Source organism: Cydia fagiglandana, chromosome 7, assembly GCF_963556715.1.
Source record: "Cydia fagiglandana chromosome 7, ilCydFagi1.1, whole genome shotgun sequence".
NCBI classification, from domain to species: Eukaryota; Metazoa; Arthropoda; class Insecta; order Lepidoptera; family Tortricidae; genus Cydia; species Cydia fagiglandana.
In genome coordinates, this window is record NC_085938.1 from 12,656,199 (window position 1) to 12,675,931 (window position 19,733).

Sequence of the window (19,733 nt, forward strand, 5' to 3'; positions counted from 1 at the left end):
ATGTCTAAAACTTGATGGAAATTTTAATAATTGTAATTAACTACAAATACAGTTCTTACAGTCATTTAATTAGCATTCTGTCAGTTGCCAACTAGCAGAGTAAAGTAGAGAGTAAGCACAGACAACGAGCTTTGATGCCAATCTAATTACACGATAGTGATGGCGATAAAATTGCTGCAACTATACTTATAGTGACTAAGCTACCGACACTGAATAGAGTTCGATGTGCTAAGAAGATTAATGGCTTTTACACCTAAAGCTTGCTGAGATTATCTTGCTCTTTATTGGTAGTTTTAAACGTGAGTGGAAAGTTGTTTGGAGAGATTAAGTTGCAGATTCTTTTATTATATATATATTATTTTAGTAGTTCACTTGCACACATTAAATTAAATGCTGTTGGCAGTGCATAATTTCACATTGTAAACCTATTCGGGAAATTTATCCGATAACGTGTTCATTAATAATAATCCAAATAAAAACATACCATAGTTTTGGTTAAATAAACATTCAAAATAATTTCGAGCCAAATATCGTTACCATTGCATACTCGTATGATTTGAAACAAATTATCGTTCAGCTATTCATTAAAAAACAAAAAATATCGAAAACTTAGAGTAACGTTTTTAGTGTTCCGTACAAAACTTTGTTTACGGAACACTTATGGGATCACTTCGGTCTTGCAAATCAGTTAAATACGTTTTTCTCAGAGACCGTTTGACATAGATACCTAAAATTTGGAACAGTTATAGCAATTACCACCACTCATATTGTAAATAACTCAAAACTGCTTATTTCTTATTAAAGGGGGAAATTTAGGGGGTTGAGAGGGGTAGGCTGAAACTTTTTTCATTTGTAAGAATCGTGTGGGGTACCATTAGAAAGCTTGCAAAAAATTGAGTCGATGGACTGATTTTGACTTCATTTTAGACTGCAATAGTTTCGTCAAAAAATGCATTTAAAGTTGCAAGTTTTCATACAAAATTTTTCACCTCTGTCCTGGCGATTTTCGCGAAAACTATAGCTAACAGGCAGCTGACCAGTCAATACCCAACTTAAAGAAGCATGGAGACGGCGGGAAAATTATCAGCTTAACTTTATCTTTATTAGTTTTTCAACTGTAGCTTGACCTTTGGTTGCTTAGGGCTAGCTAACTGATGCTTACACTGGTCAATTCATATTAGGCGAGAAACATCCTTGGTTAAAACTTTGGCATTGAAATTTATGACTTATATCTTTGACACAAAGTTTAATTCTGCTTGCTTATTTTTGTGGGATATTTAATTTTATCTCAATAGCCTACTATAAGTATGAGAGAGATCTACAAAATACGACCTTATTATATTGCAAATAAGTTTCAATTTCGAACGGGCTTTCCAACCAATGGACTAGGCATCTCAAATATCTGAAAAATTCAAATTAAGAATTCGGTTCTTGACTGTCGTTGTGTTTTTTTTTTCCACAATAGGACACATAGAGTTAGTAAGGCGTATAGAGATAATAAAGTCATTTAATATTTATGAACAGCTTTGGCCTCATGTATAGATTTTATTGAGAGTATCTGATTTGTCGAAACAATATACACAATATTCCTTTTCATTAAGTACCATTACATTTCTGTATTAATTGTATAATTATAAAATCTATTAATTATATTCAGTACTTATGTATAGTTTTGAACGGATCGGTGAGCAACAAGATTCAGGGCTATAACCGCGAAAATAGAAGTTCGCAAATTGCGAGCATTTTTCTCTGTCACTCTAATTACGCCTTCATTGGAGTAAAAGAGAAAGATCCCCGCAAATTGCGAATTTCGGTTTTCGCGGTAGCCCCTCAGTCCTGTTACGAGAAAATAATTTTGGAAGACATTAATAGTATATGACAGTTAAATATCACAGTTTTTAGAAACAAAGGTAAAATTGACGAAATATTTAAAGTAAGCCGATCTTGTTTTTTAGCAGTTCTAAATAATATTAAAGTCTATATATATGGCATAGAACTAGAAACATAATCAAATAAAAAATAATAATGAGTTCTAAATTCAAATTGAAGGAGTATACATTTAAGGTATTATAGGAATATAGGCCAAGCGCGCACCACGATATTAATTTTTGCGACACGATTTTAGAATCGCGCTGTAATATATCGCAGAAAATTCACTGCGCGCACTGCGATGAAAAAGTCGACGATTTGTTCATTCTCAACATGGATTTCGTACCAGTCGCTTGTCATGAAACGTGTCTTTAATATGCGATTGCTGTATGACTTTGAGCATTTATAACACAAAGGTGATCCCCGTCTATTTCCATAATTAAATGGTCAACATCTAGCGTCTCATTTTGAGACTCCATTGGAGATGCAGGTGCCGAGATGTTGGGGTTTGGAGAGCGAAATGCCGACTGAGGTCCGGCCGGGGTGCGATTTTATTATCATAGTGCGCGCGGGGCCATACAACTCCGCATGCTGCAATTCACTTTGCGACAATCGCGTCGCGAACAATCGCGGAAAAATGTGACAAATCACAATTTTAAAATCGCTGCGATTTTTTGTCGCATATGCGCGCACTAACATATAAACACATACGTTGCATTTCTGCGACAAAATTATCGCAGGACAAAAAATCGTGGTGCGCGCTTGGCCTTACTCTAAATTATTATAATACATCAAGCATTCGCGAGATGCTCGACTTCGGTATTCAAACACAAAGCAATAGTACAAGAATCTAACTAAATGCAAAGGCCGAAGGAGCGATTCGAAGATCCGAAGCGTCCGACAGAGGCGCGCCTCCCGTAACTTTTCCAAGTATTTTTAAGTACAAGTGTCTAAGTCGCAAGATCCAAAGGCTGAAGTCGCATTGGGCCGAAAGCCCGAAGCATCCAGGAGGTCAGTTCTAAACACAGGTAATTAATACAAGTGTCTAAATGCCAAGGCCGGAGGCCGAGCTCCGCGTAGGGCCTGCAAGATGTCAGTGGTTAAACACAGAACTGACAGCCTGGACGTTTCGGGCCTTCGGCCCTACGCGGAGCTCGGCCTTCGGCCTTCGCATTTAGATACTTATACTATTGTTCTGTGTTTAAGTACTAACATCCTGGACGCTTCGGGCCTTCGGCCCTACGCGGAGCTCGGCCTTCGGCTTTCGCATTTAGACACTTGTACTATTGTTCTGTGTTAAAGCACTGACATCCTGGACGCTTCGGGCCTTCGGGCTACGCGGAGGTCGGCCTTTGGCCTTCGCACTTAGACACTTTGTACTATTGTTCTGTATGTGTAGTTGAATACGGTATCCTAAAAACAGGCAAACAACCTCTGTAAAATGTAACGATGTGAGCTGTACGGCTACCATCAGTTTGGCATTGACATAAACGCTACCGTGGGCGTGAACGTAATTTACTTTCTATGCATCTCGCTCGTACTGACATATTAGTGCGAAAGAGATATACCTATAGGAAGTAAATTACGTTCACGATATCGTTTATGTCAATGCCAAACTGATGGTAGCCGTACGGAACACTAAATGCCTCGAGCTATCTCGGACTTGGCCAAATTATTTATTAATTAAATAGTGTTGTTATTATAAACCATATTTTCGTCAAGGCACTGATTACTTTTAATAAACAAAGTTTATAACTGTGCCGTATAAAGAATAGAATAAATTCAAGCAAGAGCGATGTTTTCCATTAGAAAGAGTTCTTATTATGGTAATGCCGTCCATTTCATTAGCATATCGCGGCAAGTTGTAAGTAACTGAGATAGGAATCTGAGGTGGTTAGGACTTTATTGTGTCTTATTCTTCTGAAGCTTAGTGATTTCAGGCGTTCTACTGGATAACAAAGTAAATTGTAGTTTGATGTTGATTTCAAGGTAGAAATGCGATAGCAAACGAAGCAGTTTTTGGAATTTTCTCTTTACAACATTAGAGATATATACTCGTAGTTAAACTGTACACAGATATGTAGTGCCTCGATTCTTACACATTTACTTCATGGAAAAAAAACTAAACCATTTAGTTATAACTTAGCTTATACTTATAAATGTAAGTGTATAAGGAATATACACACACTACTCAGAACTACATGGATGCTATTGATGTTGACTGGTAAACTACATGACATGATATAATTTTCAGTGAACCTCACTTGAGCTTGTTGGTTGGTGCTACTCTTAGAATGGAATAGCATCTTATATGTATTACTATCTTGTTTCATATAGCATTACTACCTACCTTATTAGTACGTATTATATTACGTACCTTAAGTCTTAGATTGGTGTGCATAAAAAGCGGAAATCCCTTGAGCTGAGCGCCGACCAGTGTTTCCTCGCCCGGCGTGGCAAACCCGACGACGCCCACGGAGTATTCGCGACAGTACTTGTCCAGCAGTTCACGGTTCCACTTGTCCATGTTGGCATACTTGGAGAGCGACTCGAACACGATCACGCCGTAGCGGCCCTTGTCCAAGGTGGTGAGCACCGGCAGGCTCTTGCCTGCGACTTCCACCTTGTACCTGCACAAAAAGATATACCTATAACCTTCTTCCCGAACCGTCCGGGCCGGACTTCTTGCCTAAGGGTGTGGTGTTTCGGCGGTTCGCTGAGAATCTACCAAATCCTACACCGAAACATGCGACACAACTGAAAACCCCGTGTCGTCGAAATAATTTTTAGCTTGATTTAGATTTTTACTATTGTAAGTATATTATTAGTTTGTAAGGCATGTATCTATGGGCCATAGTTGTCTGATAATAAATGATATTTAATTTAATTAGAACTTGTACCGCACAATTACTGGTGCTCCGAGAGCTAAAAACCATTTCAAAAATTCAAAAAATTAATGGAATAAAAATTCGAAAAATTTGTCGAATTACAAAATTTTACGAGAATCTGTTTAGGAATGCGATCTCGAGAGGAGAACACCAACCAAACGAAAGCATTTTTGCCTAAACTGAAATGGAGATTCTTCGCGCTCGCTCTTTCAATTAATTATAGAGTTATCTTTATATATATAAATGCAAGTGTCCTGACTGACTGATTCATCAACGCAGAGCCGAAACTACAAAAGCCAGAAAGTTGAAATTTGCACACCAGATTGCATTTATAAAGTGTACAAGAGATAAGAAGCGATTTTGAGAAATTCAACCCCTAAGGGGGTTAAAAAGGGGATGAAAGTTTGTATGGGGTGAAAGTTTTCTTTTAAGCTAGGAATTTGAAACTTCGTTTAAAGATATATTATTAAAATACAAGAAAACTAATTTCAGCGTTTTTGAAAATTCATCCCCTAAGGTGGTGAAAAAGGGGTTGAAAGTTTGTATGGATATCAAAAAAATTTTCGAGTGGTGGACTTGAATCTTTGTATTTAGGAATATTATTAGAAGACATGAAAAGTAATTTCAGCGTTTTGTAAAATTCATCCCCTAACAGGGTTAAAAAGGGGTTGAAAAGTTTAATCCATTACAAATGCTTTGAAACTTCTTAGAAAGGCATAATAGCCGATTACAAAAAAAAATGATTGCAACGTTTTTGGAAATTCAACCCCTAAGGGGGTTAAAAAGGGGATGAAAGTTCGTCTTCGGGTGAAAATTTTATTTTAAGCTAGGAACTTGAAACTTTGTAAAAAAGTATCAAATTCAAATATAAGAAAACTAATTTCAGCGTTTTATAAAATTCATCCCCCAAGGTGGTGAAAAAGGGGTTGAAAGTTTGTATAAAAATCAAAATTTTTTTAGAGCGCGGGACTTGAATCTTTGTATTTGGGGATATTATTAGAAGACAATAAAAGTAATTTCAGCGTTTTGTAAAATTCATCCCCTAACAGGGTTAAAAAGGGGATGAAAATTTGTATGAGGTTAAAGTTTTGAGCTAGGAATTTGAAACTTCGTTTAAAGATATATTATTAAAATACAAAAAAACTGATTTCAGCGTTTTTGAAAATTCATCCCCTAAGGTGGTGAAAAAGGGGTTGAAAGTTTGTATGGATATCAAACATTTTTTCGAGTGTGGGACTTGAATCTTTGTATTTAGAAATATTATTAGAAGACAGGAAAAGTAATTTCAGCGTTTTGTAAAATTCATCCCCTAACATGGTTAAAAAGGGGTTGAAAGTTTGAATCCATTACAAATGGTTTTGAAACTTCTTAGAAAGGCATAATAGCCGATTACAAAAAATAATAATTGCAAAGTTTTTGGAATTTCAACCCCTAAGGGGGTTAAAAAGGGGATGAAAGTTCGTCTGCGGGTGCAAATTTTATTTTAAGCATGGAACTTGAAACTTTGTAAAAACGTTTTAAATTAAAATACAAGAAAACTAATTTCAGCGTTTTTGAAAATTCATCCCCTAAGGTGGTGAAAAAGGGGTTGAAAGTTTGTATGGATATCAAACATTTTTTCGAGCGCGGGATTTGAATCTTTGTATTTGGAGATATTATTAGAAGACGATAAAAGTGATTTCAGCAATTCGTAAAATTCATCCCCTAACAGGGTTAAAATGGGGTTCAAAGTTTCAATCCATTACAAATGCTTTGAAACTACTTAGAAAGACATAATAGCCGATTACAAAAAAAAGTAATTGCAACGTTTTTGGAAAATCAACCCCTAGGGGGTTAAAAAGGGGATGAAAGTTCGTCTTGGGGTGTAAATTAAATTTTAAGCTAGGAACTTGAACTTTTTGCAAAAAAAAGGTATTAAATTAAAAAACATGAAAACGAATTCAAGCATTTTTGAAAATCATCCCCCAAGGTGGTGAGAAAGGGGTTGAAAGTTTGTATGGAGATCAGATAATTTGTGAGTGCGGAACTTGAATCTTTGTATAAGGGCATTATGAGAATACAAGAAAAGTAATTTCAGCAACCAACATCAAAATCCACTTGACTTAAAACTTCATACAACTTGCTAAAAAAGAAAAGTACTTAATTGCAACATTGCTTGGATATGAAAATTATAGGTACTAAAGATGTAAAATGTTGAAGATAAAATTCCACGCGGACGAAGTCGCGGGCAACAGCTAGTAAGTCATAATTCTTATACAAAACTAATCTTGTATAAAATAAAATGATAAATCGTCTGCCACGTTAAATATGACTAGAAACTGAAGTTAAATCTAAACTTAAACATTCCATCATTAATTGTACACCCCAACGTAAGAAAGTGAGAACAATTTGTTTGCACAAATATTTTGGAGTAGGTTATTTTTTGCACCAATATTTTTGAGTATTCGACGGGATTAATAAATTAGTATGAAAACCAAAAATAGATTTCATTAACCTAATCCAAAATATTTGAAACCGCAAATTAAGTATTAAATTATCCATCATTTCTATATTTTCACAGGCAATAAGTATATATTTTATCAAAATGTACTCTACTATTAACTTTTCATTACATACATGATATTATGGCAAACCTTCAACATAAAAAAACTTTTTTAGTGGAAAATTGACTGATTATAAAAAGTAGGTCATGCATGTCGTGCTTCACGAAATTGGACAGGAAGATATCTACTCTGCCATGCAATTTAAGTTCTGAGTCTTATTTTCCAACACGGCATATCCGCATTAGTCATAATTTTCGTTTGACCTATATTAAGTAGTAGCAGTGCAGATTGAAATATATCCAACCTGCATCTGGTTACGTGGCAGAGTTGATATCAATTAATTTAAGTTAGTACTAATACAGTTCTGAGAAAAGGTATCCATAAATAAAAAAACTGATGTAAAATCGGAAGCCTCGGAATCGGAAGCGAATAAACAAAACTCAAGAATACCGAAAAGTTTTCTATAATACCATTTCAAGGTAATTAAATCATCATACATATAGCAAACTTTATCAGGGTCTATTGAAACTACCGGACCCTAATTGATTGAAGGGTTTGTCCCTTAAATTCCTGTCGTTTCGGTAACAACTCGATAAATCAGTTAGATCAAACAGAGACCCACCTTCGGTACTATATAACCACTAGCCATTACAAAAGCTGTATTCGAATTTCAGACTATCAGCTTAGACAGATACTGTAAACAAAGCAATGATGGTCGACCCTTGTCATGGAATTGTACCTACTATTTTAATAGTTTCCACGATGACCTACCCTTTTCAAATGGGGCGTTCGATCGAAGTTGATTTGCAATAAAATACCTAGCAGTTTTAATATTCTCCATCCAAACGGTCACGTATATTCTATTGAGTATAAAGTAGCCATTAGGCATACGTGTTCTACATCAATATTGAAAGATATATGAATAGGTTTATAACTGAATGCAGGTCACGGGTCTGGAAATAGGAAAATGCACCTAGTGCCTTGAAGAAAACGGGAGTAACTGGCATGAAAGTAGCGAGCAGCTACCGTTCATTTTGCTCGAGTTAAGGCCCGTTTCAATTTGGCAGCCCAAGAGCACTACAGTACAGAGGCAGGCTAAGGCGAACGGCAACTTGCAAATAGCATTTACCTAACTCACGCCGACCCGCTCCGCCCCTAGCTCTCTAATGCACGGCCACTCGTTGGCAACTTTGTGCATAACATAATATAGCTCGTACAACACCGACGCGCCTTCCGATAGCCGATTTGCGAGTTTCAAACTTTTCCGTTCATTGGTGGCAATTGGTTCGTTTATGGCACGATACTACGTGAGCATTACAGCTCGGCCTCTTACAGGCTCGGCTAATATATTTCTAATTACCTTAATTAGTGTCCTGTCATTAAATGAGAGCGCTCGGTTCAAATTAGAACGCGCGAAACGGCCTACTTAGCCGTGAACCGAACGAGACGAGGGCTAATTCGTGATAAGGAAGCGCGAGTGAGTTCAATTAAAGGGGGGCAATGTCAGGGCCCCCCAGCGACCTGCCGCCCCTCGAGATAACAGCAGTTATCGTAAAGAGACCGGCGGCGCCGGTACACAATGCTCGCCGCACCGCGGTCCGCTAACAATCGTTGCCGGTGCTGTCGATGGAAACATTAACGGAAACTTCAGACCAATTCCAATCAATAACATTGTTGCTTTGTCACCGAATTGCCTGATGAGCCTATCTCGTCCTGTTTTCGCTCCTACTGGGATACTTTACTATAAATTTGTGCTCCAAATGTAGCAATTTAATTTACTTAAAGTATCACGATCATTAGCCGCAAGGTTGACCAGTTACGACCTTTCCCTAATGAACATTAGTTTCGTAGGAAAGTTAATTTAGACGGAGATATTTTCTGTGTCATTATTCGAAACGGCCCCATCAAGAGACTTTCTGCAAAGAAAATGTTTACGCGAGTTTGTCGGTTATGTCTTTGGCGCGGCGCCGCTGCATACAAGAAGTTGGAAGAGCTCGAAACGTCGCGATAAGCAGGCGAGCGGTCGCGAGTCGGCTCCTAATGGCGGCAAGGACGTACTAACTAAGCTAACGACTGACACAACTGCCAGCGGCTTCTAAAATTAAGGCAAAGTTTGTCATGCTTCCTTCTGTTGCTGCTTTTATCGAGCATTATTCCTATACTTAAGGTGGCTTTTGGTAGTTTTCTTCTTAATTACGAGTACGTTTAAATTTACGTTGCGTAAGAACTGCGTTGCTGGTCCGAATTAGGGTTCGCGCAAATATAATGAGTGTTGACATGGGAATTACGAGTTAAAACGTTCTCGCTTGCAATAAAATGGATTTTACGACATCTGGGAGTAATAAACGTCTCCATAACAACAGAAGGGCCGAGGAGCCGAATGGCCAACAAAACAAACTGGAGTGTATGTGACGAGACGGAGGATTGATGTGATAATTAAAGGAAACTGAGAATTTCCCGTGAAGTAATTAAGTCGTTTTGACACAAACGAGCACTAATGGAGTACCGGGCGGTAAGATAGCGGGCGGGGCGGCGCGGCGGCTCTAATGGCACTACTAACTAACTAACTGACACCGCAACGACTTGCCGTAAGATAACTTGCGCCTCCTCGCGCCATGCCGCCATGCCACGCCAGGACGCGCTGCGTCGCGCCTCAGTGCACTCAGCTGTCACCTTTATACCCATTTACTGCTTCATATTTAACTAGCGACCAGCACTAGTGCGCTTATCTCGCCACTATTTATTCAGGCGCCTGGGGAAGACGCAGCACCCGCTTTAAGTTCACCTCGACGAAGCTACAGCTTAATCTTTAAGTAGCTTCTACTCTAATCTCGTGTTCGTTTAAGATATATTTTATGTTTCGTTCTTATACATCCGTTGATAAGTGAAAAACGGTCGGTTCGGGTGCTATTTGACCAATAAAGGCGAATGCGGGAGCTCTTTAGCAGATACTGCGGTACAGTATTAAGGCGGGAGCAATTTTGTGGCGTGTATTTGCAGACCCCGCGGAAGTGATGGTTAAATAGCGACCAAGCACACGTAGCCTAATGGACACACGTACAATATGTATATACGTAGTCACACACACATGTGGGGAGCGGTTGGTTCCCTCTAATTTCGTTTGTGTTTTGTTAGTCCTGCACGTACTGACTGGGCTATGTTTTAGTCCTCGATTTCCAAATGATTGACTTTTGAATTTTACAAACTCAATTATTCAATACAGTTCACACTTCACAGTATTTTAAAGTTAGGAGCTGTGACAGTATATTTACTGAAAATGTCAACCGAAATATTACATGACTAGGAGGATGACAGTTAATATAGGCAACTATTAGTATAAACCTACCAGTCGAGAGAGTTCTTAAAATCGTATCTTTTCATAATCGAATACTATAATTACATGTAGGTGTAATAATATACCTAATACTCAAAATATGTCTAGTCTTTTCCATAATTTGAAACATCAGGACGAGCGAATGTCACTAAACATTTACTTCCACGCGATGTGTGCATGGGCATGTGTCATATAGTTTATTGCTAACAGGTCCCGTTCGTTTAGATTTAATTTCAGAGCTTTTAAGCATGGCGATTGACATTTAGTACCAACAAATTAAGATATATTCACCTACATTACGTACAAATACTAATTTAATGGGACATACCTACACAAATCCCATTAATTTCTTTATATACGAGTATTACTCTTATTCTACGTTCCGTTGTATAAAATACCAAATGTAATTAAACAAGTGCCTAAAGCGTTCTTAATATAGAAATATATTATTAATTGAAGGAAATTAATAAACTTATTTTCCTTGTATTACAAAGAATGAATAAGCTAAAAATATTTTTGATTTTAATTATACCTACAATTAGACGAGTAAAAAATTCCGCATCGTGGAAAATTCTAGAGTAAATGGTAGAGATGGAAAATGTTCGTAATATTGTAGTCTCAAACAGAATAAAATATTATATTAACTCTTCTGTCATCACTGTTTGTTAAAAAAAGGTTGAACACTTCTTTTCAAATGAAATATCTTCAAAATATAAAGCATCATATAATATGCAAAACATTATATTAAATTCTGCAACTTAGGAATGAATGAGTTAAAATGGTAAATTTAATTAATTCAGTGTTAATTTAATTTAATTGCATTGTCCAATTGTTTTATATTCCTGGTATAGATACACCACTGCTATTTCCTAAAAACATGAATAGGACACGATTTTTTGTCGCCTCGTTGCACATTTAATTAACAAGTCTGCGCTTGACTAACACAATAAATCCGGGAGTAAACTGATTTTTACCTAAACTCGAGCAAAAAATCCACACGAGCAGGAACGCCGGCGACAGACGGGGGTAAGGAGCTATTAGTATTGAAGTAAATATAGGTGGGTTTCACCCTCCCTACTTTTTCTTTTTCCGAGCGTTGTACGTCAAGTCTTCCGCATATTAGCTGTCAACGAGTAGAACCGATAGCCTCGGGCGCGAACGAGAAAATAAAACACACATGGGGCGGCAAACATCCTCACATAATAGTCGTCGGCAAAGCGTGCCTGACAAATATTAGGATAAGACTTCTTTGGCGATTCTTTGAAGTGATTTGTCCTCGAAGACACTTAACTCTGTATTAATTCATTACTTTTCCTACTCATTAGAATACGTTTTCCTAACACGAATAAAAAGATTTTATACTTATTATCGCTGTAAGTAGCACTATATATTAAATATAGGTAGTTGTGTGATTCGTTTGTCAGATATTTTCTCTTTTACTAATTCAGTAATTAATATAACATTTTAAACTCTCTCGCGTTTTGTACACATATTTAATTACACAAACGTCGGAATTTAAGGTAAAACAATGAAATTATATTGCGGTAGACCCGTTTGAGTAATTAAATATCAGTAATTAATAGTTTTAAATAGTAGTATTTTATACACATTAAATATGCATAAACTGTGATGCAGCATCACGGCATGACGTCGTACTAAATATGGTCATACCAAGCTATGAATTAACTCAAGTCATGAATGTGAGATGCGATGGCTCGAGATACCAAGACTATCTGACCCAAATATTTTCTTGAGTTTACTAACACTCAGGAAACGTACCTATATGTTGATGAACCAGTGTCATCGCATATGTTCTCAGTTTATTGTTACTTTCCGGTGACCTGATTTTCATTTCTTGATAGTCAATATTGTCATGATGATGATAGTTATTTCTTCCTCACGTGTGAGAAACAAGGAGAAACATGATAAACATCGTTCTGCTACAGAACTTCAATTGTTGTTTAACGCTTAAATTGCGGCAAAAGCGACAAACAAATAAGTAAACAACTGTTTATAAGTTCTATGACAAAGTATCTACAGGACACATGGGAATATATTGAGGGCGCGTGACTTACACTCGACGTCAAAGATATGTTTACACTTTTCGCCTTATTACAAAGGAGTAAAGTGCAAAAGTGTAAACATATCTTTGACGTCGACTGTATTACTACTCTCGCTGTGAAAAGCTAAAGGGCACCAAACTTTTTTCCGAGTCCTCAAACTTCTGTATAGACATTAAGTACTAGACAAGTAGACAACAATAGCAGACTGTGGATAAAACGGACATCATGAAATAGGTACTGAAGAATAATTATAAGAATGTTTATTGTCAATACGACAAACACGAAACCGTCAAGTAAGAAACAGGCCCATTCCAACGTGAACTGACATCAAACCGATATTAGAATGATATTGGAATCATATCAGTTATATCTGTCATTAGTACTAGTGCGAGCGAGACGCCTGCGAGACTGACAGGTAACTGATATGATCCCAATACCATTCTAATAACGGTTTGATGTCAGTTCACGTTCGAATTGGCCTGATAGTCAAAAAAATATGTTTTTCTCAAACATGCAATGAAATATTGATGTTATGTTCCTTATAATAGGCTGCGAAGTATGACGTTTCAGGTGCGGCTAGGACAAAATGTATTTAATGGAATTTCATACAAATCTTGCAGGCCTAGGCCGGCAAAGTCCTCTTTTTTAATTTTCATTTCACAGATATTTGTGACACAGCATCGTGGCATTCATCCATAAAAAAAAACTAGAGGCAGTATTGGCTTTATGGTTCCTAATGACACTGCCACTACGCCTATAAAAAAAAAACAAAAAACAATGTTTGCTATCATTTGCAGTTTTATTTGTATAAAATCAACATGAACTTAATAAATAATACATTATTAACCAAATTTTATAATTTTAAATTATAAATTTAACTACACAAATAAAAACATTTAAAATATTTCATCTAAACGTTAGCGGTAAAAAGGTCTACTCAAACACGCGTAGTTATTTTTTTTTAATTGTTATGGAGGTAAAGTTGAAAAATTTTCATTCTGTTTTATTGGATTTATGGTGCGTTGTTGATTTTTTTACTTTAATATGAGTTCCGACGAAATAATGAAATTAATTGTAATCGTAGGTGTTGGAATTGGCAGCGTAAGCAGAATTGATTTTAAATAACTTGCTGCCTCTGCCGCCAAGTCAAAGACGAAGTATGTATATGGTTGCTTATTGTAATTGATAAACTAATAAAAATGGCTTACAGTTTATTAGAAACAGTTTTGTGGCATATTTTAAATGAATGTAACTACAAATTCGTCAACACTGTGGAAATTATACTTATTTACTCCATGCATAAAGCAACGATGTATGTGAAACATGATATCAATATGAAAGACTATGTAAACTTATGTGACGAAAACGAGACTAAGACGGATACAAGGCGAAAAAATCAAAGATACATGAAAATATACGGGTAGTAAAAATACACGCCTCGTGTAAAACATACGCGTGATAATGATATAGGTACGTGTTGGTTATATTTTGGGTGTAGTTTACTTTTAGTTTTTTCTATAAATAAAACTTGGGTTTCGTGGATTTTTTATTTTATTTATTTCATTGCATGTTTGAGAAAAGCACTATACATACCTCGGCGGGAAATGGGGTTGCCCGCGCTCAGACCTATCCGGCCTCGCTTCGCTCGGCCGTCTATATGTCTTCGGCCGGCAACCCCTTTTGTCCCGGCCTCTGTAGTAATGTACTATTTTACTAACATAGTTTTAACAGTCAAAGTAGAGCCAGCTGCAGAGATAACTGAATAGCTATCTCTGCAGCTGACTTCACCTACTCGACCTGACTGAGGTAATAGAAAGATTTAGTCGAATATGTCATCTAACTATCTAGGAGGCATGCTCACGATATGCTGGATATGTTAATCGTCCGGCGGTCGCCGCCAAAGCAAAGCAATGTATGATTAGTTGATATCATTAAGTCGTTTGGTTACAGGACACCTCGTCTTTGCATATTTCATGCAGCAGCTCAAGACTGCATGTCGAGAGGCATTGTACTATACTTTATACGACTTACCGAATGCGGTTGGCGACAAGTAGCTCGGCGATGTCGCGTCCGAGCCGCGAGTAGGCCGACTCCACGATGACCAGCACTTTGGCGTCGATGCGCAGGCGAGCGTCCGAGCGGTGGTCGCGCGCCGCTTGTTGCTGCGACGCCAGCAGCGAGCACTGGGACAGCGGCCGCGGTATGCGGTCACGCCAGACAAGGCTGTTAAAAAATATAAAAATTAGTAGTTATATTGCCAAAATTATCATACCTTAGCTATTTAAAAGGAATTCATCAGTAAAACGTATAGTCTGTACGGAAAGAGAAGAGTCGTAATAGAAGAATGTAAGGCAGCCCATACATTCTACGACTCTTCTCTTTCCGCACAGGCTCTAGGATAATGTTAAACTTCCTTCTTTGGGTGACGATGCAGCTGTAAAAAATTACCACCGACTCCACCGAGTTACTTGGTTTCTGAGTGCCTCTCTTGACTCTCATAACAAATTTTGTCTCATTTTGAATGAATATTCGTTAATAAATACCTGTGCAATAAAAACCAAAGCCAAACGTAGCACAATAAACTAAACATCAGTCTTTAATGTCAAGTTGTCAACATCAAAATGAGTAAGCACCCAATCTTCATTATCATTAATAATCTAGGATTTAAATTATCTTACAATTTATAGCGGGGATCTGATTTATAATAATATCATTAATAAGTAATCTGCCTTTCAGTTACTTTTCCGAATTTTGACATCCATGAACAATCTTCGTACCGTAAACTTGCTTAACAATTCCCATCATGCCAACATTTCCTGGCTTGAAAAATAACCGTCTACCTCTATAATAGGCGCCTTAATAACGGTATACCTATTAACCCTTTATAATGGCTATTTTTTGCGCTTTTAAGGGTTAAATGATCTTCGATATTATTAACCATGCGTAATACAGCAGATCGGTATGAACATTGCGACTGCGCGCGGCTTTGCATGAATGCGCTTTCAATGAGAGGGCAAAGCGAAATTGATCAGGCGTCAATACAGTTAATAAGGCCATTGCAACCCGACTGCATATTAAACCTATCACTTTAAATATGTCAGCAAAATTATGCGGAGTGAAATTAGTAGAGCAAAACTTTAAACACGCTTGGTCACTGACTTTAAAATGAGGACGGTTGATGTGTTTATTTGACTTTGAGTAGAAACCAGTTGGCAATTGACTGCAATTACAAATTAGGGGACTTGTTGGAGCAAATAGTTATTTACGAGTTACAATTGAAAGGGATTCCGGCATAATCCCAATCCTGACTCGTAAATAAAGTGTTTAACTTGTGAAACTCGATGCAGAACCGGAGTTGAATTATTATTGGAAAAAAATGTAGCAAATTACCCATCAAACAGTTTCACTTTCAAAATTTATGCGAAAATCAATCAAAGACTGCCAAAGCTATGTTTCAAGTTTGAGCCACATCAAAGCGCCATTAAGGTTTATCTGAATAGCGTAAAATAAATAAAGGCGGAATTTGTGGAAATATTTATCCTGAGAGGCGGTGCGGCGTGGCGGAGGCCTGCCGTGGCCGAGACTTGCGGCCTCTTTGCTTTAATGAAAGGCTCGTCTGAATCAACCGGGAGGAAACTTTAACGACGACCTGAAAAGAAACATAAAGCCGGGTTTGCTCTGATTAACTAGCTCACACAATGAACCTAATTAGGTTTTTCTTTTCGAGTCTTTGCGTATCTATATTAAAGTTATGAGTAATAAAGTCTGGAGTAAATAAGAATAATTGCAAACGATAAAGAATAAGAACAATTGGAAGGTTTGGAAGTGAAAAAATAGAACACGCAAGTGTAGTTCTCTACGAACGGGAAGAGTTCAAACAAGCGAGAGAGCAGTTAGGCGGTAGGGTTGGTGATAAAACAATTCTTACTGCGTCTTAGCGAAGCTGCTTCCATTAATTAGTCAGAACACAAGTTTTGCTATAAATTCCACAGTCTCGGCAAAACTTGCCGCCCCTGCCCCTCATCTCGGAGGGCAATTTAAAGCCGATAAAATAAAATTTCTTCCTACCATCCTAATTACACAAAATCACGCTATAAATTACTTGGTAATATTCGGCTCGTCGTCCTAATAGCTGTGAAAAGCTGCCAAACAAAGGGCGACAAGGACGCCTGGCACAAAGTTGAACGCCTTTAATTCTTCCCCGGAGCAATTTCCTGTATTAACTGCCAATTTTATGCATAACAATCGTTATCGTTTTCAAAACAAAAGTACTTTGAACTGACGACAGTAAAGCGTTTGTTTCAAAAGACTCTGGTTTCACACGTCCGTACCTTGTTACCCGCCAGGCGGAAAGGACTCGTCAGTAGCGTGCCTAGGGTTTTGGAGTAGGGCAAGCCGAAAGATATGTTTTCGTAATAACTGTCCAATCTTCACTCTTCGGGGTCAAATGCATCTGCTAGCGTGACGAGGCGAGCTAATCATAGCGCACGTCTGCTACGGAATGAATAATGTCATTTTGTATTTTGTTAGACAAATAGCTCGAGCTTGGTTTGTCGCTTTGAACATGTTTTTCTAGAACGCCGTCATATTTTGATAGCAACGATACAAGTTCCAAAAAATTGACCCTATTTAATGAAGTGTTTGACTCATCGTGTCCTCTAAAAGGAAGTTCTTGCTGTGCTAAATGGCACACAATATCGACTAACCTCTGAAAAACACTACGATTGTTGTCAATACGCATGTTATGTTTTGATATTTCTTCTGATAATTGTCGCGACAAAGAGGCCTCAATCCTTTGTTTCCCAAAATTGCTAAAAGAAATCACTGCACACATATGTTTACCGGAATTCATGTGCCTCTTTATTGCTCCAGATAAATTATTTAAATCGTTATAGCCAGAAGTATTCCAAACGTTAATATCGTTCGAAAAAAATATGCAACACCAGCAATACATCTTATTTGTATGGGAACAACCAACAATCCAATGAGTTTTGTAGACGGCCCTACAGAAATTTCTCTTACGCGACTGACTTGACTGAGAAATACACAAGTCGGGTGTTGGTTTTGCCGCGGAAATTAGGTCCCGTTTTTCGACAAAGGTCAAAGACTTTACCTTGTTTTGGTTGACTAAAACGTGGACGCATTTCAAACCGTCACAAGGAACCACTTCTTGATCCATTGTTAACACTTATTAAACTAAGCGCCACAACAATGAACAAATTCACATTCACTATTTAATCAAATTCACTTAAACAAACTTTCGTTACTTTCGATTCGACTCGACCACTGACTCGGCTCAACTAAATAATAATACACTTGAAGTAAACGCGAACGCGCGCTGTGCGAACTTATGCAGCTAACTTCACACAAAATCCAAGCATAAATCGTCTTATAAAATTGCTATACATACCAACAAATAGTTACATCGTTCTTTGACGGTTTGTAGGCTGATAGTGCCCAGAGCGGGACGAAAAAGCAAGCACGGTTGCAAGTCAACGAGTGCGAGTTCGAGCAGGATAGCTAGAACATCCTCCGCCTGATTTAGTTCGCGCGGACGAGGCGCCACGCCGCGGCATAATTTTGCAACACGCTCGTGCCGCGGTTCGAGGCCGCTGTGGCTTGAATTTAATAATACGGGTTCGTTTGGCGCGCGATTTTCAAAATAATCTTTATTGATCTTATCACTACGTAATTTCGGTAATTAGGCAATTAGTTGCCTTAGGGCAAGCCCGGCTTTTGGGCTTGTATGGAAGTCCCGCCACTGGGACTCGTAAAATGGGAGTTTTCTGTACGTTTTCATCGTGAGTTCCGACTAACACAATAGGAGATAAGAAATAAAGAGAAGAAACTTTACGAAAACGAGAACATTTTACCACATCTGACATGCAGGTGGCTGCGAAGAGTGCGAAGGTTGAAAACTTCAAGAAAAGGTATACAATCTCGCAACAAATAACGTTGTATTTCGTTTGCTGTTAGAGAATATTTTCCTTCAGTTATTTCCCACGATCATGTGTTTTCATGGATGCTTTAGAGCGATAAGTGCAGCGTCGAATCGAGTCGGGTGCCGGTTGCATGTCGGAATTCAGCAGGTGTTAGCAACGATACCGCGGGAATGTATTTACCGCGTCTTGGGTTGGGACTTTCCATTTCAATACCGTGAACATGTGAAAGTTATTACTCATTAACGACAATGTGTATAACGTGATTATTCGCGAATGCGTCTTACGTATCGCGTGTTGCTGATAGGTAATAGGTTTTTAATGAATGTGTTATACACTTTTGTATTATACATATAATATAATAATAAGTGTATGTGATTTTACAAGCTATTATTTACATAAGTATCCGTTGACCCTCTACTCAAAAAGAGTGTTATGAGTTTAATGTGCCGACCGACGAACAGATTTAAATAACACTTGGTATGGAGATAGTTTGAGTCTCGGGGCCCTCCCCTTACAGAGGGTAGTTTTTATGGTACATATTTGTCGAAAATGAGATGATTATAATGGTGGTGGTTAAATTTGCTATGGATGTTTTATACAGAAATACTAATTCTACGCAGGCAAAGTCGCGGACAGAAACACAAACTAATTCTAAAACTCGAAGAAAATTTTTCTCAAAGACTAATTTTGCTTCATAATATTTTAAATACTTATTTACTCGAGCCATTTTATATAACATATGTACTAATTAAAAATAAATCTTTTGACAGAAATAAAATGAGGAAAGTAGTCGGAAATCGCACAGGGGGACCGTGTCCGCTTTCGCGACTAACTCCCTATATCGACAATGTGAGGGCACTGGGCGACGTTTAAATATTATTAATTAACGAAGTACCGCACTATGTACGACCAGAAACAAGATCAAAAAAATATCCCCATTCTTTGCATAAATATATCAACTTGTATGTGTTTTTAACTCGACTTATTGGCCGATTACCGTTTATTTATTAACAGAACGGTACAAAATAAACGCTAATCCCTTGGTAGACGAGGCGTACTGACCGGTATAATTCCACATTGATTCGATAAAGCCA

At 37.7% G+C, this 19,733-nt stretch overlaps 1 protein-coding gene across 1 annotated transcript in view; it reads right to left on the reverse strand.

Moving 5' to 3' along the window:
- The window catches only part of LOC134665919 (bifunctional heparan sulfate N-deacetylase/N-sulfotransferase), a 153,572-nt gene that overhangs the window by 46,164 nt on the left and 87,675 nt on the right, over positions 1-19,733 (reverse strand). Inside the window, exons 3-4 of the mRNA XM_063522977.1 lie at positions 14,729-14,920; positions 4,247-4,499 (exon numbers count right to left, since the gene is read on the reverse strand). Coding sequence (XP_063379047.1) covers positions 4,247-4,499; positions 14,729-14,920 — 445 coding nt within the window. The remainder of the gene's footprint in view (positions 1-4,246; positions 4,500-14,728; positions 14,921-19,733) is intronic.